Source organism: Haematobia irritans, chromosome 4 (assembly GCF_050003625.1).
Source record: "Haematobia irritans isolate KBUSLIRL chromosome 4, ASM5000362v1, whole genome shotgun sequence".
Classification (NCBI taxonomy): domain Eukaryota; kingdom Metazoa; phylum Arthropoda; class Insecta; order Diptera; family Muscidae; genus Haematobia; species Haematobia irritans.
In genome coordinates this window covers 154029600-154056783 of record NC_134400.1, presented here as the reverse complement: position 1 = coordinate 154056783, position 27184 = coordinate 154029600, and the positions used below count along the sequence as shown (strand labels likewise).

The window sequence follows — 27184 nt, the reverse complement described above, 5'->3', positions numbered from 1 at the left end:
TTAAATATTTATTTTTTACATTAAATAAAATTATTAAATAGGTTTCCAAAAAATCTAATGACAAAAATAATAATATGCATAAAAAACCAAATATTCTGGTTAACCCTAGTAGACAGTCATCATTCGTCAAAATGACGACACGTAATTTTATTTTCAATTTAAAATGAATTTTAGTCTATTGGGAAATGGTAAATTTAAGTTATACTAATTCGACCGTTTTATGAATTTTTGTTTTATACTAATTAAAACAAAATTGAATAAGAAAATAAATTCAAGTATGGTTCACTTTTTCGCTCACGATGAAAATTATAGCTTCTTAAGATGAGCCGTAGTCAAAATGACGAAGGATGACGTTAATGTACAAAAAATAAGGATGACTGTCCAGGGTTAAAAGAATCCTTACCAATTCATTATTAAATTACAAGCAGAGAAGTAACAGGTTGGCTGATAAGTCCCCGGTCTGACATATAGATGGTGTCGCTAGTATTAAATGCATATTATTTTTATATAGTACCAATGATTCGTGTCAAAATTTGACGTCTGTAAGTCAATTAGTTTGTGAGATAGAGCGTCTTTTGTGAAGCAACTTTTGTTATTGTGAAAAAGAATGGAAAAAAGGAATTTCGTGTTTTGATAAAATACTGTTTTCTGAAGGGAAAAAATACGGTGGAAGCAAAAACTTGGCTTGATAATGAGTTTCCGGACTCTGCCCCAGGGAAATCAATAATAATTGATCGGTATGCAAAATTCAAGCGTGGTGAAAAGAGCACGGAGGACGGTGAACGCAGTGGACGCCCGAAAGAGGTGGTTACCGACGAAAACATCAAAAAATCCACAAAATGATTTTGAATGACCGTAAAATGAAATTGATCGAGATAGCAGAGGCCTTAACGATATCAAAGGAACGTGTTGGTCATATCATTCATCAATATTTGGATATGCGGAAGCTCTGTGCAAAATGGGTGCCGCGCGAGCTCACATTTGACCAAAAACAACAACGTGTTGATGATTCTAAGCGGTGTTTGCAGCTGTTAACTCGTAATACACCCGAGTTTTTCCGTCGGTATGTGACAATGGATGAAACATGGCTCCATCACTATACTCCAGAGTCCAATCGACAGTCGGCTGAGTGGACAGTGACCGCTGAACCGTCTCCGAAGCGTGGAAAGACCCAAAAGCCCGCTGGCAAAGTAATGTTTTTTGGGATGCGCATGGAATAATTTTTATTGATTATCTTGAGAAGGGAAAAACCATCAACAGTGACTATTATATGGCGTTATTGGAGCGTTTGAAGGTCGAAATCGCGGCAAAACGGCCCCATATGAAGAAGAAAAAAGTGTTGTTCCACCAAGACAACGCACCGTGCCACAAGTCATTGAGAACGATGGCAAAAATTCATGAATTGGGCTTCGAATTGCTTCCCCACCCACCGTATTCTCCAGATCTGGCCCCCATCGACTTTTTCTTGTTCTCAGAAAAGGATGCTCGCAGGGAAAAAATTTGGCTGCAATCAAGAGCTGATCGCCGAAACTGAGGCCTATTTTGAGGCAAAACCGAAGGAGTACTACCAAAATGGTATCAAAAAATTGGAAGGTCGTTATAATCGTATCGCTCTGGAAGGGAACTATATTGAATAACAAAAACGAATTTTGACAAAAAAATGTGTTTTTCTTTGTTAGAGTGGGGACTTATCAGCCAACCTGTTACACACTGTAATGCCAACATTTCCACAGAACGGTTGAGTTTTAAAAAAGGCTCCAAGTCGCCCGACTCGACCAAATAATATATCAAAACCCACACTTGATCACATATCTTGGCGAGATGTAACTAATATCCTTGTAAAATCGCCACTGATGAGTAGCAAAAATTGTAAATATTACTAGAGTTTTTGTAGAAGTACAAAAAATTGTCTTCATTAAAAGTATTTGTATCTGGAAATGCAAAAATTTATATAGCTCCCACAAATGTTTGTCTACATAGTGGTGAAGGGTATAATATAGTCGGCTCCGCCCGACTTTACACGCAAAAAAATAATTCTTTCCTCCCAAACGAAATTTTAGACAAACAAAGTTCGTTTCTCATTTGCTTTTTGCTGTAAGGAAGTGTATTTGGAAGAAAATTATATACATTTTGTGATAAACGTTTATTCTTTTCCAGGATGTAAAAACAATTTCATAAAGACAAACTCAATAAACAACATTGTTTTCTTGCTAATTTCATTTTCCCTCAAATCTTTCTCACATCCACGAGGTTTTTTAGTTCTTAACACCTTTTCCTGCGATGCCAACAATGTAGAAAAAATTATACGATTTTATAAATTTTTAAAATTTTTTTACCTTTCGCCTGGACGGAGAATCGAACCGCGGACCATGCACTTTGTAAGCCAACACATTAACCACTGAGCTATGTACCTGTTATGGTCATCAATAGATAAATGTCCATATAAGTTATATTTATATAGCATAGCTTGCGGCGCCCACGAACCGAATGAAAAAAGTTTATTTAACAGAAACAAACATTTAGTTTGGCACCGTGGAGCAGTGGTTGCTACGTCCGACTTGCATGCCAAGGGTCGTGGGTTCGATCTCTGCTTCGACCAAAGTTTTTTTATTTTTACATATATATTAGAGATATGTTCGGAAGATTCCGAAAAACTGTTCAACATTACATTGTAGTATATTAAATTTTGAACTGTAAAATGTGTCTTATTAAAGACCTAAAGTCAGAAAAGAACAGTGTTTGATATAAACGAAATGGACTGTGTTGTTGTTTCAAAAATAACTTTTTTGAAATAAATAAATAAAAGTTTAAAATTTTCGAAGCAATTCAAAAAACTCTAACAAAAGAAAAACGTTTTCGGTACACGTTTTCCAAACGTTTTTGTTTTTCTTTGCGTGTAGACTTTACTTACTTGTTTGTACTTCAATTACTTCTGGAATTTAAAATATTTGGCAATGTCAAAAGACTTTTTTTGACATACTTCATATTCTGGGTCGTGGTGAAATTCTGAGTCGATCTAAGAACGTCCGTCCGTCTGCCTGTTGAAATCACGCTAACTTCCGAACGAAACAAGCTGTCGGCTTGGCCATATTGGACCACTTGTACGTATAGCCCCCATATAAACTGACCCCCAGATTTGGCTTGCGGAGCGTCTTAGAGAAGCAAATTTTATCCGACCCGGTTGAAATTTAGTACGTGGTGTTAGTATATGGTTATTAACAACCCTGCAAGAATTAGTTCACATCGGTCCATAATTATATGTAGCCCCCATATAAACCGATCCCCAGATTTGACCTCCGGAGCCTCTTGGAGGTGCAAAAGTCATTCGATCCGGTTGAAACGTGGTACGCGTTGTTAGTATATGGTCTCTAACAACCATGCAAAAATTGATCCATATCGGTCCATAATTAAATATATAGCCCTCATATAAACCGATCCCCAGATTTGACCTTCGGAGCCTCTTGGAGGAGCAATTTTCATCCTATCCATCCTCTTGAAATTTGGTATGTGAGGTAAGTATATAGTCTCTGATATCCATGGCAAAATTGGTCAATATCGGTCCATAATCACATATAGCCCCCATATAAACCGTTTATCTTTACAGATACACATCAGTCTTATTGCAGATAGACATTCTTACCAGGAAATTGTAATGAAAACGTACATCAAAATCTTAAAATGAAAGTAATTATGAGGCTTAAAGTGGGTCTAATAAACACCAATGATGATATGTCTATCCATGCTTTTAGCCTGGGTTATCTTCTATTACCGGTATTCTGATGGCTTAATGCAAAAAAAAAAAAATCTCTTGTCTACTCAGACATATCTCGTCACAATTTTACGAACAGACTTGAAATTAAAGATCTCTGAAGAAGAAAATATTAAGACACGCAAATGGACAAAGGCTAGACAAGATGAATGGATAACCATTTTGTGATTATGGAGTAAACCAACTGGTGGAAGATGAACGAAATTACATGGCCTCCCCTAAGCAGGCACTTATCATCAAGTTTGGTGATGATGATGTTGGCGAGAAAGGCAACCGCCACATTGTGGCATCTTTAGAACGATGAAATGCCACTAACAACTGACAATCATTTGAAACCAGCTGGAGAGTTGCTTAATGTGTGAACAAAATACATTCTCAATTGTGATTTTCCACAGCGACATGAGTTTTAATCACTAACTGCTAGCCTGATTTCAGATTCACTTTAGAGGAATTCTTAATCCGGGTGCGAGTAAAGTTGGACGTTTTATTTTATGGCTAATAGTGGACAAAAACGAACATGTTAAGAACATTCGTTTTCTCTTTTTTATTGTCCTGCTGCCAGTAGTAATCGAAATTGCAAATGAAAATAATGAAAAATTACTTTCAATTGTGAGTTTTCTATTTGCAGCCTTGGAAGATGTCTTGGAATTTCCATTTTTTCTACAGCAAATCAATACGAGGTCGGGGTGTAATAACTTTGGGCTAAAATGAAAATATAGTAGCCAGAAGTAGGTTTTCTAGTCATCACATAATGAAAAACATACATTGACCTACTATAAAGGTTTAATATTAAAGACAATTATTTTTTAAGATATTATATTATTGCATTAAATTTAAGAAACACATATATAAATTTTTTTTTTTTTTCGTTGAAGTCGGGTGACTGCAGTTGTGGTAAAGAAAAATGTCCTTAATGTGGATGTAAAGAAAAAAATTCCAATTAAATGAGGTTTCAAATTTTTAAATTCAAAATGAAAATTCTTCGGATATTGTCTGTATAAGCTCTTATATTATGCCAATATATTTTTTAACGAAAATTTCATTGAAACTGAGCCAATGATATTTTGCAAAGGTATAGAGTAACATTGTCATCACGATAATGAATATGTTCGTTAACTGAACGACTCGTTTCGTAGTTTTATAAAAAATTCGTTATAATAACGAATATTTTCATTATATTTATGAATTTCTTTCATGAAATCAATTTTAATGATACCTTTCGTTAATATAATTAATTCATTTCTACCAGTGTACGTACAGGTGTAGAAAAAAAAAACAAGTAAGGAAAGTCTAAAGTCGGGCGGGGCCGACTATATTATACCCTGCACCACTTTTTAGATCTAAATTTTCGATACCATATCACATCCGTCAAATGTGTTGGGTGCTATATATAAAGGTTTGTCCCAAATACAAAAATTTAAATATCACTCGATCTGGACAGAATTTGATAGACTTCTACAAAATCTATAGACTCAAAATTTAAGTCGGCTAATGCACTATGGTGGAACACAATGTTAATAAAAAACAAGTATATATGGCCGTAAGTTCGGCCAGGCCGAAGCGCATGTACCCTCCACCATGGATTGCGTAGAAACGTCTACTGAAGCCGATGGCAATGTATCATAAAACTTCCTAACAACGTAATATATACCACATAGTCCATACGTGGTATATATTAAACTACAAAAGGACCGATTAAATACGTATATAATTAAGTTTAAAGTTTCTATAGAAATAAAATTTTGACAAAATAAAATTTCTATAGAAGTAAAATTTTGACAAAATTTTCTATAGAAATAAAATTTGAAAAAAAAGATTCTATAGAAATAAAATTTTGTCAAAATTTTCTATAGAAATAAAATTTTGTCAAAATTTTCTATAGAAATAAAATTTTGACAAAATTTTCTATAGAAATAAAATGTTGACTAAATTTTCTATAGAAATAAATAACATTTTGACAATTTTTTCTATGAAAATAAAATTTTGGTAGATTTTTTTTGGCTCGAGTGGCAACCATGATTATGAACCGATATGGACCAATTTTTGTGTGATTGGGGATCGGCTATATATAACTATAGACCGATATGGACCAATTTTGGCATGGTTATTAGCGGCCTTATACTAAAACCACGTTGCAAATTTCAACCGGATCGGATGAATTTTGCTCCTCCAAGAGGCTCCGGAGATCAAATCTGGGGAACGGTTTATATGGGGGCTATATATAATTATGGACCGATATGGACCAATTCTCGCGTGGTTGTTAGAGACCATATACTAACACCATGTACCAAATTTCAACCGGATCGGATGAATTTTGCTCCTCTAAGAGGCTCCGGAGGTCAAATCTGGGGATCGGCTTATATGGGGGCTATATATAATTATGGGTCGTTGTGGACCAATTTTTGTATGGTCATTAGAGAACATATACCAACACCATGTACCACATTTCAGCCGGATCGGATGAAATTTGCTTCTCTTAGAGGCTCCACAAGCCAAATCGGCGGATCATTTTATATGGGGGCTATATATAATTATGGACCGATGTGGACCAATTTTTGCATGGTTGTTAGAGCCATATACTAACACCATGTACCAAATTTCAGCCTGATCGGATGAAATTTGCTTCTCTTAGAGCAATCGCAAGCCAAATTTGGGGGTCCGTTTATATGGGGGCTATACGTAAAAGTGGACCGATATTGACCAATTTTTGCACGGTTGTTAGAGACCATATACTAACACCATGTACCATATTTCAACCGGATCGGATGAAATTTGCTTCTCTTAGAGCAATCGCAAGCCAAATTTGGGGGTCCGTTTATATGGGGGCTATACGTAAAAGTGGACCGATATTGACCAATTTTTGCATGGTTGTTAGAGACCATATACTAACACCATGTACCATATTGCAACCGGATCGGATGAAATTTGCTACTTTTAGAGCAATCGCAAGCCAAATTTGGGGGTCCGTTTATATGGGGGCTATACGTAAAAGTGGACCGATATGGCCCATTTGCAATACCATCCGACCTACATCAATAACAACTACTTGTGCCAAGTTTCAAGTCGATAGCTTGTTTCGTTCGGAAGTTAGCGTGATTTCAACAGACGGACGGACGGACGGACGGACGGACGGACGGACATGCTCAGGTCGACTCAGAATTTCACCACGACCCAGAATATATATACTTTATGGGGTCTTAGAGCAATATTTCGATGTGTTACAAACGGAATGACAAAGTTAATATACCCCCATCCAATGATGGAGGGTATAACAAGTAAGTAAAGCGTAAAGTCCGGAGGGACCGACTATATTATACCCTTCACCACTATGTAGACAAACATTTGTGTTACCATCTCAACTACTTAAAATTTGCTGGAGCTATATAAAAATTTGCATTTCCAGATACAAATACTTTTAATGGAAACAATTTTTTGTACTTCTACAAAAACTCTACAATTAAAATTTAAATCGGCTAACGCCCTGGGATGAAACACAATGTTAGTAAGAAATATGGAAAATATGAAGCGAAAGAAATTTTAATGAAATTGAACAAAAGAGATTTATGATTTTTCAGGCGATACATATGTATTCGAGATATAGGACAATTAGAGTAATATTTACAATTTTTGCTACTCAGCAGTGGCGATTTTACAAGGATATTGGTTAGATCTCGCCAAGATATGTGGTCAAGTGTGGGTTGTGATATATTATTTGGTCTAGTTGGGCGACTTGAAGCCTTATTTAAAACTCATCCGTTCCGTAGAAATTTTGGCATTGCAGTGTGTAGGATATGGCTAAGATATGGGGAAATCATCACAGAATTTTGTGTAAAGTGTTAGAATTTTGGCCATATTTGTATTCTCTGAGGAAACTATCCAGTGAATTGGAGGAAAATCCCATTGAAAATGGGCCTAAAATATGAAACAGTCTACCATATTTCCCCAACTCTGGTGTACGTATATATGGGAGCTATATACAATCTGAACCAATTTTGACTAAATTTGACATGCATAGTTAGAATAATAATTCTGCTATCTATGCGAAATTTCACGTAAATAGTAGTATAACTTTGGCCCCCCTGGTCACATGAGGGCAAATCGGATGGGAGATATATATGGGAGCCATATCTAAATCTGAACCGATTTCAACCAAATTTTCCACTATTACCTATACTACTAAACGTACACCTTGTGCGAAATTTGAAGCAATTCACGGCAAAACCCTGGATTGTGCGGCCGTATAAGTTCAAATCGGACGAAAGATATATATGGGAGCTATATCTAAATCTGAATCGATTTGGACCATATTTGGCACATATAATAGTATCGTTAAAAGTACCGCTTGTGCAAAATTTGAAGTAAGTCAGGGCAGAACTCTGGCTTTTGAGACCATAAGTCCAAATCGGGCGAAAGATATATATGTGAGCTATATCTAAATCTGAACCGATTTTAACAAAATTTGACACACTTAACGATACTATTAAACGTACCCCTTGCGCAAAATTTGAAGCAAATCACGGCAAAACCCTGGATTTTGCGGTCATATAAGTTCAAATCGGACGAAAGATATATATGGGAGCTATATCTAAATTTTAACCGATTTCAATCAAATTTACCAAGCATTGGTAGAATGTCAATTCTACCCTCTGTGCAAAATTTCACGAAGATCGGTAGTAAACTTTGGCCTCTGTGGTCATATGAGTCTAAATCGGACGAAAGATATATATGGGAGCTATATCTAAATCTAAACCGATTTGGCTGATATTTTACAAGATTTTAGAGATTCATAAAATATTTGGATGTACGGTATTTCAAGAAAATCGGTTGATAAACACGCTAACTATGACCACAGCGGGGATAAATATATATGGCAGCTATATCTAAATCTGAACCGATTTTTTCCAAAACCAATAACGATTGACTCTGTCCCAAGAAACGGTCCTATGCCAAATTTGAGGACGATCGGACATAAATTGCGAGCTGTATTTTGTGCACAAAATTACACATACAGACAGACGGACGGACGGACAGACAGACAGACGGACATCGCTAAATCGACTCAAAATTTAATTCTAAGCCGATCGGTATACTAAAAGATGGGTCTATGACCACTATTTCTTGGCGTTACATACAAATGCACAAACTTATTATACCCTGTACCACAGTAGTGGTGAAGGGTATAAATATGGAAAACATTTAAATCTGAAGCAATTTTAGTGGAACTTCGCAAAAGTTTATTTATGATTTATCGCTCGATATATATGTATTAGAAGTTTAGGAAAATTAGAGTCATTTTTACAACTTTTCGACTAAGCAGTGGCGATTTTACAAGGAAAATGTTTGTATTTTGACCATTTTTGTCTAAATCAGAAAAACATATATATGGGAGCTATATCTAAATCTGAACCGATTTCTGAAATTTGGCACGCATAGCTACAATGCCTATTCTACTCCCTGTGCAAAATTTCAATTAAATCGGAGTAAAAGATTGGCCACTGTGGTCATATGAGTGTAAATCGGGCGAACGATATATATGGGAGCTATATCTAAATCTGAACCGATTTCAATAAAATTTGGCACACTTGACTGTAGTACTAATTGTTCTTCTTGTGCAAAATTTTAAACAAATTAGGGCAAAAACTCTGGCTTCTGGGGTCATATAAGTCCATATCGGGCGAAATATATATGGGAGCTATATCTAAATCTGAACCGATTTCTTCCAAAATCAATAGGGTTCTATTCTGAGCCAAAACACATACTTGTGCCAAATTTGAAGTCGATTGGACTAAATCTGCGACCTAGATTTTGATTACAAAAATGTGTTCACGGACATGGCTATATCGACTCAGAAGCCCACCCTGAGCATTTTTGCCAAAGACACCATGTGTCTATCTCGTCTCCTTCTGGGTGTTGCAAACATATGCACTAACTTATAATACCCTGTTCCACAGTGTGGCGCAGGGTATAAAAATTTAAAAAAATTTATAACCCAAACATTTTTTTCCGGTAGTAACAATGAGTACTTTTTGAAGATGCTAAAACAACCATAACACAAGAACAACATTTGCGATATCCGTTCTTCAAATGTGTGCATTACTTTAGCAATATGACCCTTAATAATTTATAAATTTTTAAGCAATTCTATGGGCCTGTTGTCATGTATACTTTATACTTGTAATGACAAATTATAAATTTAAATATTATATGTTAGAATTAGAAACAAAGCATTAATAAAATAACTGTCTTTATTTTTGGTACTTTCAGATTGATGATGCAGCAATTCAAGTCTATAAAGATGGCGATTATGGAGCTTATTTGGATTTGGAATCTTCATTGGCCGAACAGGCTGAAGAAATTGAAGGCCTTAACACTAGGTGAGTAGAATAGCTTTCCGGGGTATTGAACAACGCTAGTGTTGTAACACAAATGAAGCATAAAATTTAGTAAATTCGTGTATCGCACAAAATAGTAGAATAAAAAAAATAGATTTTTTTTTTAAATTTGTAAATTTTACCAATAATGCGTCCGTCTTGAACTTCGAATGACACTAAAGACATTTTTCCATTTCTTCCTTCACACACGTAATTTTCTTTTACACGTGAAAAAAATAAATAATTATGTCTTATAAATTTTCTTGATTTTATCGAAAAATATTTATTTATATTTACTTATTTCTACAATTAACCAAAAATTTTCTAACTGGTACTGTTTTTGAGTGTGAAATTAAATCGTGAACATTTTTGTGCGCTTATTTTTAAAATTTTTCGACGTGGATAAACCCAAGAACAGTATACAGATGAACTGCCACACTGAAAAAAATGAGTACGTGATATTAAAGATTACGCAACCTAAATTTTAGGATGCGTAATTTACAAAATATTAAGGACAAATTTCTTTAAAATAATGAAATTACAATTAAAATAAAGTTTATAATCTTTGCTTCAAAATTTTTTTTTTATTAAATTTAGGACACAAATTTTGTAAATTTGCGTCCCTCCGTTAAAGTCACATGTCTTTGAACAAAGACTAATTTTCCTTAAAGTAAGTAAACTCAGTTTTGCTTTAAAGAAATTGTCCTTAAATTAACTGTAATATGGAAACTTTAGATTTAAGATAAAAACGCTTCAAATATAGGCTAAGACTTATTTTGAGGATTTAGCGTCTTTGGTTTAAAGTTTTTTTTTTTGGAATTAAGAAAATATTTTTTACTCTGAAGTATCCGTTATAATTTGGATTTTTAAACTGATATTTGTTTGTACGTTAGTACCTTTATTAATAAACCGCGAAAAGAGAATGAACATTTGATAAATGAGATCTGTATTCTAATTTTAATTTTATTGGTCCTAGAGTTAAAACCAGATAGGTCGCTAAAAATTTTCTTTGTTTTAAAGAAGACACATCTTTGGCTCGGAATCAATGCGACAGTCTTTAGGGGAAGGTCAAAATCTTTGGATCCAAGTAAATTTTTTTTGAGTGCAGGGACCAGTATTTAGTGATGGTATGTTCAATTCAACCGAGATCGTAGTTCACTCCAGAATGAATTTTCGCACAAATTCGATCGCTGTGCTTCGAAATACGACTATGACATGGCAGGTGGCGAACAGTGGAATGGGTGTTTCAACCAGTCGACTGTATGGGTGTTTCAATATGGGCCAAATCCAACAAAAGTTGCTCGCGCACGAAGCACTTCCAAGCAAACTATCGTATGTAGTTTCGGAAAAACTGTCAATTGTAAGTAGGACACTTACATTTCTTTGCCAGATGTCTTTTAAGGAGCCAGGAAAACCAACCTTCCAATACGGACCACTCTTTACCATGATAATGCGAACTATCACACATCGACGAAAACAACTGCATTTTGAGCACTCAAAACATCGATTTGATGTATCACCAGCTCTATAGCAAATATGTATATACACCCAAAGAAACAATATTTTCCTCAGGAACGAAATTTTAGGCAAACGAAATTCCCAAGTTGATATAAACTGTTTCCTTGAAGGAGAAATAAATCCGAATTTATGAGAAGCGTTGTAACAATTGTCTCCGATATTTTTTACTTGCTTAAATAGAAAAATAGTTAGCGTCAAATGAAAACTTTGTTTGTCGAAAATTTCGTTTCTCAAAAAAAAAAAACTTTCAGTGTATGTGGTATAAGAAAATATTCCTAAAAAAACTACTTTTTATACCCTCCATCATAGGGTGGGGGTATATTAACTTTGTCATTCCGTTTGTAACACATCGAAATATTGCTCTAAGACCCCATAAAGTATATATATTCTTGGTCGTGGTGAAATTCTGAGTCGATCTAAGCATGTCCGTCCGTCCGTCCGTCTGTTGAAATCACGCTAACTTCCGAACGAAACAAGCTATCGACTTGAAACTTGGCACAAGTAGTTGTTATCGATGTAGGTCGGATGGTATTGAAAATGGGCCATATCGATCCACTTTTACGTATAGCCCCATATAAAGGGACCTTCAGATTTGGCTTGTGGAGCCTCTAACAGAGCATATTTCATCCGATCCGGCTGAAATTTGGTATATGGTGTTGGTATATGGTCTCTAACAACCATGCAAAAATTGGTCCACATCGGTCCATAATTATATATAGCCCCCATATAAACCGATCCCCAGATTTGGCTTGTGAAGCCTCTAACAGAAGCATTTTTCATCCGATCCGGCTGAAATTTGGTATATGGTGTTGGTATATGGTCTCTAACAACCATGCAAAAATTGGTCCACATCGGTCCATAATTATATATAGCCCCCATATAAACCGATCCCCAGATTTGGCTTGCGGAGCCTAAAAGAGAAGCAAATTTCATCCGATCCGGCTGAAATTTGGTACATGGTGTTGGTATATGGTCTCTAATAACCATGCAAAAATTAGTTCACATCGGTCCATAATTATATATAGCCCCCATATAAACCGATCCCCAGATTTGGCTTGCGGAGCCTCAAAGAGAAGAAAACTTCATCCGATCCGGCTGAAATTTGGTACATGATGTTGGTATATGGTCTCTAACAACCATGCAAAAATTGGTCCACATCGGTTCATAATTATATATAGCCCCCATATAAACCGATCCCCAGATTTGATTGCGAAGTCTCCAAGAGAAGCAAATTTCATCCAATCCGGTTGTAATTTGGAACATGGTGTTAGTATATGATCTTTAACAACCGTGCCAGAATTGGTCCATATCGGTCCATAATTATATATAGCCCCCATATAAAACATTCTCCAGATTTGACCTCCGGAGCCTCTTGGAGGAGCAAAATTCATCCGATCCGGTTCAAATTGGGCACGTGGTGTTAGTATATGGTCGCTAACAACCATACCAAAATTGGTCCAATCACACACAAATATATCCATATCGGTTCATAATCATGGCTGCCACTAGAGCCAAAAATAATCTACCAAAATTTTATTTCTATAGAAAATTTTGTCAAAATTTTATTTCTATAGAAAATTTTGTCAAAATTTTATTTCTAGAGAAAATTTTGTTAAAATTTTATTCGGTTCATAATAAAATTTTCATCATTGTCAAAATTTTATTTCAATAGAAAATTTTGTCAAAATTTTATTTCTATAGAAAATTTTGTTCAAATTTTATTCGGTTCATAATCATGGTTGCCACTCGAGCCAAAAATAATCTACCAAGATTTTATTTCTATTTTTATTTTATTTCTGTCAAAAGTTTATTTCTATAGAAAATTTTGTTAAAATTTTATTTCTGTAGAAGTTTTTGACAAAATTTTCTTTCTATAGAAAATTTTGTCAAAATTTTTATTTCTATAGAAAATTTTGTGAAAATAGAAAATTTTTTTTTTGTTTTGTTATTGTTGGTTTTGTTCTTTAAGCATTGTTGTTGTTTTTTATTTCAGCTTAAAACCATACATTGACTAAACTACAAGAGTAGCTTAACCAACAGAGGAAAAGAATGTTTGTCAAATTTATTTGGGCAAAGCCCTATAGACTGCAAGATGGTTGGATGGACGCACGTTTCGGAATTACCACATTCCTCATCAGCATCCTCTACTTGCAGCAAAACTATCAACCAATTATCAGAATAAATTCAGGCAGTTTATTAAACCCAACAAAAACCACACTTGAACCCTCCGAAAAAAGGTTTTACATTGATAGCCGGCTTTTGCCGAAATAAATTCGAAACAAACATATCTCTTTTCCTATGCCACTGTCAAATCATCGATTTGAATTCACATGGCTGGGTTTATTTTGAGCATGCCTCCTCTTCTTTTTCCATTTGTTTTGTTTTGTTATTGTTGGTTTTGTTCTTTAAGCATTGTTGTTGTTTTTTATTTCAGCTTAAAACCATACATTGACTAAACTACAAGAGTAGCTTAACCAACAGAGGAAAAGAATGTTTGTCAAATTTATTTGGGCAAAGCCCTATAGACTTCAAGATGGTTGGATGGACGCACGTTTCGGAATTACCACATTCCTCATCAGCATCCAGCCATGTGAATTCAAATCGATGATTTGACAGTGGCATAGGAATAGAGATATGTTTGTTTCGAATTTATTTCGGCAAAAGCCGGCTATCAATGTAAAACCTTTTTTCGGAGGGTTCAAGTGTGGTTTTTGTTGGGTTTAATAAACTGCCTGAATTTATTCTGATAATTGGTTGATAGTTTTGCTGCAAGTAGAGGATGCTGATAAGGAATGTGGTAATTCCGAAACGTGCGTCCATCCAACCATCTTGCAGTCTATAGGGCTTTGCCCAAATAAATTTGACAAACATTCTTTTCCTCTGTTGGTTAAGCTACTCTTGTAGTTTAGTCAATGTATGGTTTTAAGCTGAAATAAAAAACAACAACAATAGAAAATTTTGTTAAAATTTTATTTCTGTAGAAAATTTTTTTCAAAATTTTATGTCTACTTCGTCAAACTGAATTATATACGTATTGGATCGATCTTTTTTGATTTAATATATACCACGTATGGACTTACATACAATTTAGAAGATGGTGTTAGGAGGCTTTAAGATACCTTGCCATCGGCAAGCGTTACCGCAACTTAAGTAATTCGATTGTGGATGGCAGTGTTTAGATGAGGTTTCTACGCAATCCATGATGGAGGGTACATAAGCTTCGGCCTGGCCGAACTTACGGCCGTATATACTTGTTATTTCTGGGAATTTTGACCCAAACCATGAATCGATCCAATTTCGGTCATCCTCATAAGCACGAAAATGCTGATCAACCAGATCATACGCTATGGCGTAATCGAAATTTTCTAAAATTAACCTACATTTTCCTTCCTGGTGGGTTTACTGTTTTTTTTTAGTGTATTTCAAAATTATATATTTATTTTTCGCACGTTGTGCTTCATTTTTCCCGTAGCGGGTGTTTTCTTTTCGGTGTAAAACCGTGAGCTTCTGTTTATACCCTGCACCAAACTGTGGGTATTATAAGTTAGTGCATATGTTTGCAACACCCAGAAGGAGACGAGATGGTCACATGGCGTTTTTGGTAATAATGTTCGGGGACGGCTCCTGAGCCGATCTAGCCATGTCCGTCTGTCTGTGAACACATTTTTGTAATCAGGGTCTAGGTCGCAGTTTAGACCCAATCGACTTCAAATTTGGCAGAAGTAGATATTTTGGGCCAGAATGGAACCGTATTGATTTCGGAAGAAATTTGTACAGATTTAGATATATATCCCATAGATGTATTATATCTATCGCCCGATCTTCACTTATATGACCACAAAAAACCAGAGTTTTACTCCGATTATGTGAAATGTTGTCCGTCTCTCTATGAACACATTTTTGTAATCAAAGTCTAGGTGGCAGTTTAGACCCAATCGACTTCAAATTTGGCAGAAGTATATATTTTGGGCCAGAATGGAACCGTGTTGATTTTGGAAGAAATTTGTACAGATTTAGATATACCTCCCACAGATATATTATATCTATCGCCCGATCTGCACTTATATGACCCCAAAAAACTAGAGTTTTACTCCGATTTATGTGAAATGTTGCACAGAAAGTTAGGTTAGGTTATGTTAGGTGGCCGCCCGATGTATCAGGCTCACTGAGGCTATTGCGACAGTCCATTGTGATACCACATTGGTGAACTTCTCCCTTATCACTGAGTGCTGCCCGATTCCATGTTAAGCTCAATGACAAGGGACCTCCTTTTTATAGCCGAGTCCGAACGGCGTTCCACTTTGCAGTAAAACCACTTAGAGAAGCTTTGAAACCCTCAGAAATGTCACCAGCATTACTGAGGTGGGATAATCCACCGCTGAAAAACTTTTTTGTGTTCGGTCGAAGCAGGAATCGAACCCACGACCTTGTGTATGCAAGGCGGGCATGCTAACCATTGCACCACGGTGGCTCCCTGCACAGAAAGTTGAATTAATATTCTTACTATACTGGCCAAATTTGATTGAAATCGGTTCAGCTTTAGATATAGCTCCCATATATATCTTTCGCCCGATTTAGACTCATATGAACACCGGAGGTTATAATTTCACTCCAATTAACTTGAATTATTGCACAGAGAGTACAGGTGACTTAAATGTTCCTATACCTCTATCTATCGATCGAAAAATCGTAAAGACACTTTTGCGAAATTGTATAAAAATGGCTTTAGTTTCAATATTTCACATATTTATACCCTGCGCCACACTGTGGAACAGGGTATTATAAGTTAGTGCATATGTTTGTAACACCCAGAAGGAGACGAGATAGACACATGGTGTCTTTGGCAATAGTGCTCAGGGTCGGTCCCTGAGTCGATATAACCTTGTCCGTCTGTCCGTCCGTCTGTCTGTGAACACATTTTTGTGATCAAAGTCTAGGTCGCAATTTAAGTCCAATCGCCTTCAAATTTGGCACATGTTCCTAATTTGTGTCAGAATAGAACCCTATTGATTTTGGAAGAAATCGGTTCAGATTTAGATATAGCTCCCATATATATCTTTCGACCGATATGCACTAATATGGACCCAGTAGCCAGAGTTTTACCCCGATTTGCTTGAAATTTTGCACAAGGAGTACAATTGGTAGTATAGTAATGTGTGCCAAATTTGATTGAAATCGGTTCAGATTTAGATATAGCTCCCATATATATCTTTCCCCCGATATGGACTTATATGGCCCCAGAAGCCAGAGTTTTGGTCCAATTTGGTTGAATTTTGCACAGAAAGTAGATTTAGCATTGTAGCTATGCGTGCCAAATTTGGTTGAAATAGATTCAGATTTAGATATAGCTCCCATATATATCATTCGACCGATATGCACTTATTTGGACCCAGAAGCCAGAGTTTTATCCCGATTAGCTTGAAATTTTGCACAAGGAGTACAATTGTTAGTATAGTCATGTGTGCCAAATTTGATTGAAATCGGTTCAGATTTAGATATAGCCCCCATATATATGTTTTTCTGATTTCGACAAAAATGGTCAAAATACCAACATTTTTCTTGTTAAATCGCCACTGCTTAGTCGAAAAGTTGCAAAAATTACTCTAATTTTCCTAAACTTCTAATACATACACGCAAAGAAAAAAACGTTTGGAAAACGTGTACCCGAAACGTTTTTCTTTTGTTAGAGTTTTTTGAATTGCTTCGAAAAGTATACACTTTTATCACCAAAAAAATTCGTTTGTTACAAAATTTTTATTTTTTCAATAAAAAAAGTTATTTTTGAACCAGCAACACAGTTCATTTCGTTTATATCAAACACTGTTCTTTTCTGACTTTAGGTCTTTAATAAGACACATTTTACAGTTCATAGTAAAAATTTAATATAGCAGAATGTAATGTTGAACATTTTTTCGGAATCTGCCGACCATATCTGGAATATATGTAAAAAAAAAAAAACTTTGGTCGAAGCAGGGATCGAACCCACGACCCTTGGCATGCAAGTCGGACGTAGCAACCATTGCTCCACGGTGCCCAACTAAATGTATTTTTCTGTTAAATAAACTTTGTTTAATCGGCTCGTGGGCGCCGCAGGCTATGCTATATAAATATAACTTATATGGGTAATTGTCTATTGATGACAATAACGGCTACATAGCTCAGTGGATAGTGTGTTGGCTTACAAATTGCATGGTCCGCGGTTCGATTCTCCATCCAGGCGAAAGGTAAAAAAAAAAATTTAAAAATTTATAAAATCGTATAATTTCTTCTACATTGTTTGTATTACAGAAAAAGGTGCTAAGAACTAAAAAACTTCGTGGAAGTGAGAAAGATGTGAGGGAAAATGCAATTAGCCACAAAAAAATTTTTTTGAGTTAGTCTTTATGAAATTGTTTTTACATCCCGGAAAAGAATAAACGTTTATCACAAAAAGTATATACTTTTCTTCCAAATACACTTCCTTTCAACGAAAAGCAAATGAGAAACGAACTTAGTTTGTCTAAAATTTCGTTTGGGGTGAAAGAATTATTTTTTTGCGTGTATATATCGAGCGATAAACCATAAATAAACTTTTGCGAATTTTCCTTAAAATTGCTTCAGATTTAAATGTTTCCCATATTTTTTTTTTTACTAAAATTGTGTTCCACCCTAGTGCATTAGCCAACTTAAATCTTGAGTCTATAGATTTTGTAAAAGTCTATCAAATTCTGTCCAAATCAAGTGATATTTAAATGTATGTGTTTGGGACAAACCTTTATATATAGCACCCAACACATTTAACGGATGTGATATGGTATCGAAAATTTAGATCTACAAAGTGGTGCAGGGTATAAAATAGTCGGCCCCGCCCGACTTTAGACTTTCCTTACTTGTTTTTTACTAACATTGTGCTCCCACATAAGACGATTTGAAGCGGGATCCCGAAAATTTTCCCAAGTCCAAGAAAAAAACGCTAAACATGGGTCGCACTATACATTCTCTTAAATTGGTTCAATCGTTTTTAAGCTCACAAAGACTTCAACAAAATTTGGTTCATATGCAGCGATTACATTTCTATAGTTTGTGTGTTTCAAGGACCTTGGATTGGACACTCTAATTTATGGCCAAACCATTTTCATTGTAGGTTGACAACTGATGTAGGCATTATTTGTTTTGACCGACAATTGTTGGTACAAATTTTCACTGGGTTTATGGGCCATCGAAAAACGTTTCGCGACACAGAAACATACATACACCCACACACACACATCTGTAGTCATGGCAGCAAACTTTCCTTTGATATAGACCACAAAATAAACGGCCTAAAATGAATATGTTGTCTTGGCCAAAATGATACGACATCGTTGGCAGTATACCACCATTCACTGGATATGCTTCCTGTTCCAGTACAAGTTCGTAAAGCACACACAAAAAATCACAACATCACTTTGAGAGTTGAGCATGCGCAGATAGTTTTACATGGTGGTGGTTTTGTTGTGAAGGTTGCTGTTGTGAAGACTGGCAGGAAGCCTGACACTATGTAGATATACGGCCTTTATATTGGACATCTGTTGCTGGGGTATTCTTATTTTTTAATTTCTGGTTCAACATTTTTGATCTTTTAAATATGTGGGAGTAATTTTCATCTGATCCAGACTGTTTCTGGCCTGTAACCATACAGTCGCCACAAAGTCCGTTTGTTGGCCGTAAAGAAAAGTAACAAGTTGCAAAATGCCTTTCACTTGATAATTTATTAACGATTTGTGTCTGTTGGAAAAATTTATTTATAAACTGCCGATATCGGAGTGAGTGTATGCGATGCGATGGCAATGCCCAGGAGATGATGATGTTGGATGCTGCTACAATGAATGACCGACCAAGCTACATGAAAAGGAAATTGAAGTCATCTTTACCACAGCGGTGAAACGTTTCGCTTCTATTAGGCTCAATGTCGTCGGCTTAAGTCTTTTGTGGAGCCATCGCATCTCGTGAAAGGAGAATGCACATTTTATTTCATGCGATATTTTTTTTGGTTGTTTTTTTTTTTTTTTTTTTTTAATATTTTATTCGATTTCTTTGGTATTTAATGACCGTTTGGCAATGAAATATTTTCATATCAATTTTTATGCCAGCCATTAAGACAAGGCAACAACAAAAAAACTAACATTGTCAAGATAACTTTAAGCGGAATCCTCATTTGGAACGTAATGAACCTATCGAGCCCTCGCATAGTTAGGTTGGATTGAAAAGAATGGGAAAATCTATTTTGATTGATTTGAGTCATTACACTGAAAAAAATATGGTCCTAATATGAGATGATCAGCAACGCCAATCATTGGGAGATTAAACGTATACTTTCATGAAAACAAATAAGTTTTTTTAATAACAGTTTTTTATTAAAATTACAATATACAGAAAAAAATTTCCAAAGTCATTAGTGGAAAATCTGTGAAAACTATATTATTTTTTAGTGTATAGACGTCGCAATAATTTGTTTTTAAGTTATTCTAAACATTGCTTATCGTTTATTGCGTTTGATCACAAATATGCCAGTGGTCCGATTTGACAGCTTTGGTACACCGAAAAAAAGTGAACTGAAGAATGAACTACCTCGGACGGAAATTGAACTATATTATACTCCACATTTTGAGATTTCCACAAAGCGTTGTTAAAACCAGGAAATTTTATTGCCCTGTTATACTTTTTAACTGCAGTTCACGAAATTACATCATCTCATAGAAGAACAAATTAACCAAAAGTAAAGAAGAAAATCATTGGCGCCAAATCATGACCATTTTAACCATACAGTAGTTCATTCTTACTATTTTTGGGAATCGTACGAAAATCTTCAGTTGCTTAAGTTCATATTGAACATATCTGTACGGTCATTGAACTTTATACTCACGTTTAGTTCATAAAATTTTTGAGACATACTTAAAAAAATGTAAGATTTCATTAAGCTGTGGAAAATTTCGATAAATATAATAAAATTTAACTACAAGCAAACATTTTTTTCCAATAAAAATAAGTTAAATTTAGCGTTAGTTTAACTACGGAATTTTTTTTTTCTGTGTACACTGGTAGTAAAAAATTTTAATGAAATTTTCTTTGTGTGGATATATTTTTAAGGCGCCAATTGGTTACTTCCATTATTTTACTTGCAGCATACTTCCTAAGTCTCTCTTTCTAAACAAATATATGTTTATAGGCTATTTCCAAATTAATATATGTTTGCATCTAAGCATATTATATTTACAAACATTTTATGTCCCAAACATAATATGTTCTAACATATCAACATATATGTCGCAAACATGTTATGCTAGTTTATGAATATTATATGCTTGCACTTAAAAATATTGTGTTCAAAAAGTTTGAGTTCAAAACATATAATTCTTACACCCAAGCATATAAAAAAACAGTCTTTTTCGTCCGTGTAAGCAAAACTTGCGTTCGTCTTTTAAGGACTCACGACAATGTCTTTTTTTCAGTGTTTACTCAATCAGAATATTACCCTGTACATACTATATTTAACACACGTACTATTTTTATGGGCCTTGAATGACTCTATTTAATTTTGAAATTTCAAGCAAATGGTGTTAAATGTGGGGACTTACATGCCCTTAAAATGTTAAATTGGAAAATCGGTCTTTATTCTCGAGGCAAATCGAAAAAATAAGGGGGCTCTGCCAAGACAATGTAAAGCATATTTGGCACAGATCTTGATTTGTCCGAAATTTTGACAAATGGGATAAAAAGTACGGCTTCTATGCTCTTTAAAAAATCAAATTGGAGAGAATCACAAAAATGATTGTGATTCTAAGAAATAGATCAGTACAACTCTGAATGTAGAATTTTCGTTAATACAACTGATTTCGAACCAATTAGCTTTGCTATTGGAGGCTCGAGTTCTGAGAATTTTACTCCATTTAATTTTGGCTAAAGATCTGAACATTTTCTGTGAATGGATGCAATATCAACGTTCATGCTGTACAATGTGCTCGACATCAATTCCATTGTATTTTCTATTTGGGCCAATGAAATATCAGGTTGGCTGATAAGTCCCCAGTCTAACAAAGAAAAACACATTTTTTTTGTCAAAATTCGTTTTTATTATTCAACATAGATCCCTCAAGAGCGATACAACTATTATAACGACCTTCCAATTTTTTGATACCATTTTGGTAGTACTCCTTCGGTTTTGCCTCAAAATAGGTCTCAGTTTCGGCGATCACCTCTACATTGCAGCCAAAATTTTTCCCTGCGAGCATCCTTTTGAGGTCTGAGAACAAGAAAAAGTCGCTGGGGGCCATATCTGGAGAATACGCTGGGTGGGGAAGCAAATCGAAGCCCAAATCATGAATTTTTGCCATCGTTCTCAATGATTTGTGGCACGGTGCGTTGTCTTGGTGGAAAAACACTGTTTTCTTCTTCATAGGGGCCCGTTTTGCCGCGATTTCGACCTTCAAACGCTCCAATAATGCCATATAATAGTCGCTGTTGATGGTTTTTCCCTTCTCAAGATAATCGATAAAAATTATTCCATGCGCATCCCAAAAAACAGAGGCCATTACTTTGCCAGCGGACTTTTGAGCCTTTCCACGCTTCGGAGATGGTTCACCGGTCGCTGTCCACTCAGCCGACTGTCGATTGGACTCAGGAGTGTAGTGATGGAGCCATGTTTCATCCATTGTCACATATCGACGGAAAAACTCGGGTGTATTACGAGTTAACGGCTGCAAACACCGCTCAGAATCATCAACACGTTGTTGTTTTTGGTCAAATGTGAGCTCGCGCGGCACCCATTTTGCACAGAGCTTCCGCATATCCAAATATTGACGAATGATATGACCAACACGTTCCTTTGATATCTTTAATGCCTCTGCTATCTCGATCAACTTCATTTTACGGTCATTCAAAATCATTTTGTGGATTTTTTTGATTTGAATTTTGCATACCAATCAATTATTGTTGATTTCCCTGGGGCAGAGTCCGGAAACTCATTATCATGCCAAGTTTTTGCTTCCACCGTATTTTTCCCTTCAGAAAACAGTATTTTATCAAAACACGAAATTCCTTTTTTCCATTTTTTCACAGTAACAAAAGTTACTGTGACGGTAACAAAAGTTTTGACACGAACCATTCGAAGGTTGGTACTATATAAAAAATAATATGCATTTAATACTAGCGACGCCATCTATGTGTCAGACCGGGGACTTATCAGCCAACCTGTTAATTTCGTAAAAAGTGAAACGGAATGAGTTTTTTCTTAAATAAGGAAATATTTCATATGACAAATGAACAATTTTCGTTATCTCTATGAAAAAGTTTCGTTACGCCAATGAAAACAATTTCTTGGATCAATTTTAATGAAATGTTCATACTGTGCGCATATTGAATAGAAATGAATAGATTTCGAAATTTAGATTACTTTCATAGATTTTTGTCATTTAAATAAAAAAATATATTTTCTCACACAAAACATGATCGTTTTAATTTTTAATTGCTCGTATGGGCTACTCTGTAATTTTCAACTTAAAATTTCCATATAAATTGGCAGCCATCCCTCGTTTGCACTATGCGCTTGCATATATTACCGTTCATTTCGATACTTTGTATGCTCATATCGTTCTTTAATTTACATTTTAGCTGGTTTTTTCGTTTTTTTTTTTTGTCATGTTGTTTTAGCTGTCAACATTTGTATGTGTGACCATCTGCAAATTATTTATAAACAAATAGAATTGAAAAAAAAGCGAAAAAATTAAATACTTTGATGTGTAATCGGAGTGTTACCTCCACAATAAAAGAGTATTGTCCAGACCTTGCCAACCCCAACCAATGGAATGGCGAGACGATTCATCTATAAATCTTTTAAAAGATGGTTTTCTGACATTCAGAAGGGAATTCTATGTTGCAGTCACCCATCCCAACATTGTTGCACTATACAAAGTGTGGAAAAACACTTAAGTAAGACGTGATGTCACGATATGGATAAGGGCTCAGAAAAGGATTCCTCTAAACTAGACTAAAATGTTGAGATACTTTAGTGTTCAGCAGTCGCCAGAGGCATGTCTCAAAATATATTTAAGAGTTTATAGTAGTGTTTATGAAGCAAGCTTATATGTCAACGAAATGCTTTACAGAAACATATTACAATGACTTAACTATCCAATTACATTCTGTGTCATGATCTTTTAAGTTGTGACATTTTTTATTCAATGGAAGTTTTGGTTTCTTTTTCGGATAAATCGCTGAGTGAAAACAAGAATGACCCGAATGTCTGCTGGGGCCGAAACTCTAATACCAATCATTATGGATTTCATTCGTTAGATTCTATTGTAGAAACTCTTAAGTATTACAGCATGGTTGATATGTAATGAAACATAGTAAAGCGCTATATTTTTTAATTTTATTGCTTAAAAGTCGCAAAAAAGTCGGAAATAACATCAAGTTTTTGAATCGATTTAGATTTATTCGAATTGGCTACATTTGACTCAAATTAGGGCGTACAAAGCCCTTACACACTGTACGGAAGTGGCTCTGCTGTAGATTGGCTCATTTCCGGTGAAGTGCCGGCTTGAGATAACCAACTCAGTCTGTTGTAATCTCGCTGCAGACTTCAATAATGGCACTATCGTCCTGAAATATGGTACAGGTTCGTGTTTTGTACCCACGCAAATCAATTTCCAGATTTTGATACAAATCCCGATTTGACTTGTAGATTTCCGGAAAACGGAAATCTAGGAGTATTTTAGGGGCACAAATAGATGTTGCGTGTACACGGACGAAAAAGACGGTTTTTCATATGTGTGGGTGTAAAAATTATATGTTTGGGACATATATGTTAGAACATATTATGTTTGGGACATAAACTGTTTGTAAATATAATATGCTTATATGCAAACATATATTAATTTAGAAATAGCCTATAAACATATATGTGTTTAGAAAGAAAGACCAGTAAAATAACGGAAGTATCCAATTGGCGCCTTAAAAATATAGCCACACAAAGAAAATTTCATTAAAATTTTTTTCTACCAGTGTATGTCCTAAGGTGAAACATAATATATTTGAACAATGCAAAAAAATATTTTGTTTGGACCAATCCTGAAATAATGTATATGCTTCAAGCAAAATATGTTTGGGGTATATGTTACAGAAGCGATTTTTTTTGAGGGTGTATAGCCCCAATATAGACCGATTAATTCTTGAGATTCTAGAAACCTTGAAATTTGAAATTTGAAATCAAAAGGTATTTTCGGATCACTAATATGTTTCGAATCACTAATATGTTTCGAATAGGGTGTGTATCGGTCTTTGTGTTAAATGGTGATACGGTCAAAATTTGGTCAATATAAACTTGACGTATTTCTTTCAATTTTGCATTTAAAAAACCTGAACACCCCTCATTTTGAAGGTGTGTGTGTGTGTAGAATGTTGCTCCTATTTTGATTTTGGAATTCACTCTTCAGTTGTCAAAATGCCATCCAAAATGCCATCCAAGTATCAAAATTTTGCTCGCGCATCGCGAAAATCCGAGCTACTCGCACGCAAAGCTGGCAAAATCGCTAAAACTTGCCAAATCAACCGTTACACATGTAATTAAAGTGTTTGGGGAACGTTTGTCGACAGCCAGGAAGTCTGCATCGGGGGGAAATCGAAAACCGGAAGCCGTTGAGACGACAAAGAGAGTTGCCGGTAGTTTCAAGCGAAACCCTAACCTCTCTCTCCGAGATGTCGCAAATATGCTGGGTGTATCGTCTATAACCGTGCACCGAGCCAAAAAACCAGCCGGACTATCGACTTACAAGAAGGTAGAGACTCCAAATCGCGATGATAAACAAAATACGACGGCCAAAGCGCGATGCTGACGAAGTTTGACTGCGTGGTAATGGACTAATGGACGACGAAGCCTACGTCAAAGCCGACTACAAGCAGCTTCCGGGACAAGAGTTTTATACGGCAAAAGGAAAAGCAGCATTTTCATAGCTTACGGGACTGTCAACGTGAAAGAGTGTTTGAATAAACGTCTGCTGCCTTTCCTGAAGAAACACGGTTGTTCCGCACTGTTTTGGCCGGATTTGGCATCTTGCCATTACGGTAAAAAAGGCCATGGAGTGGTACGCTGCCAACAACGTGCAGGTGGTTCCCAAGGACAAGAACCCTCCCAACACGCCAGAGCTCCGCCCAATTGAGAAATACTGGGCTAATGTCAAGCGGAACCTAAAGAAGACCAAAAAACTGCCTAGGACGAGCAGCAGTTCAAGGCAAACTGGCTTTCTGCGGCGAAGAAGGTGGACAAGGTGGCTGTACAAAATCTGATGGCAGGTGTCAAGCGTGAGGCCCGGCAATTCGGATTTGGAAAAGCGAAAGCCTAACTGAATATTTGTCCTGAATTTTATACTAATTGAACTTGAAAAAGAAATTTAATTTGATTTTTTAAATAAACGATTTCACCGATTTACACGCGTTTTCCCTTGACCAAAGTTTGACCGTATCACCCTTTACGTCAATGATGGAATATTTTGAAGTTTTTAATTAAAAATTGAATTGATACAATTAACTTTTTAATCAACGTTGGGAAGACTAAAAAAGGGATGCTTTTTTTAATTTCTAATTAAAAATGTTTTTCAAACAAATAGTTTTTTTAATCAAACTAAAAGATACTAATTGAAAATAATTACGTTTTTATTTAAAACATTAATTATTTAAAACATTAATTAATTAAACATTAATTTTGTAATCAACATCAATTGAATTTTTAATTGAAGCAATTAAAAAATTAATTGATGTTGATTGCAAGACTCGATTAATTTTTTAATCAAGTATTTTTTTATGCCCAATTAAAATTGTGATTGATACTATAATTTTCGTGATTAACGACATTTCAATTAAAAAAATTAATTGGATCAATTAATTTCGTGATTGAATCAGAAAAAATATTTGTTGTGTGCATAAAAAGATATGTCAGATTTGGTTTACATCGGATAGGGTTTGATATAATTTTCATAATAATTTTCATCCGCCGCCCGATTTGCGTTGCTGTATTTCCTCAAGATACCAAATCCAGTTAGCACGAAACTAGAAGTAAAATGTCCCGATTTTACTCCTAGAGCTCATTCGAGCAATACGTGTAGAAATTTCAAAAGATAAGAAGCGTACAAAAAATCAAATTAACCTGAAATTCTATGGATTTTCAAGTATCTTGCTACGATGAAGAGTTTTCAAAGGAAACATTAATATGATTCATGGCAATGGCAGTGGGTACTTAAGGTCGTAAGGATACATAAGGCGGGAACTACAACAGCTTCAGTCCAAGCTCAATTTTTCAATATGTGTGCACACGATACGTATATTTCGATCACAACTGTCCTTCGCTTTTCGAGTCATTACTGGTATACACAGAAAAAAAATTAACAAAAATGTTTCCAATTAAAATTTTAATTGAGTTTTAAAGAGTATTCAATTAAAAATTTAATTGATTCAAAAAATTTTTTTATTGAAAAAAAAAAAAATCAATCACAAAAATGAATAGTATCAATTAATT

At 35.3% G+C, this 27184-nt stretch overlaps 1 protein-coding gene across 6 annotated transcripts in view; it reads left to right on the top strand.

Moving 5' to 3' along the window:
• Positions 1-27184, top strand: part of Fhos (Formin homology 2 domain containing) — a 420893-nt gene that overhangs the window by 275647 nt on the left and 118062 nt on the right. For all 6 annotated transcript variants that reach the window (XR_012721172.1, XM_075303339.1, XM_075303338.1 and 3 more), the window contains one exon: positions 10034-10143. Coding sequence is in view for 5 of the 6 variants with exons in the window: in XM_075303339.1 (XP_075159454.1) it covers positions 10034-10143 (110 nt within the window). In the remaining variant the exon portion in view is untranslated. The remainder of the gene's footprint in view (positions 1-10033; positions 10144-27184) is intronic.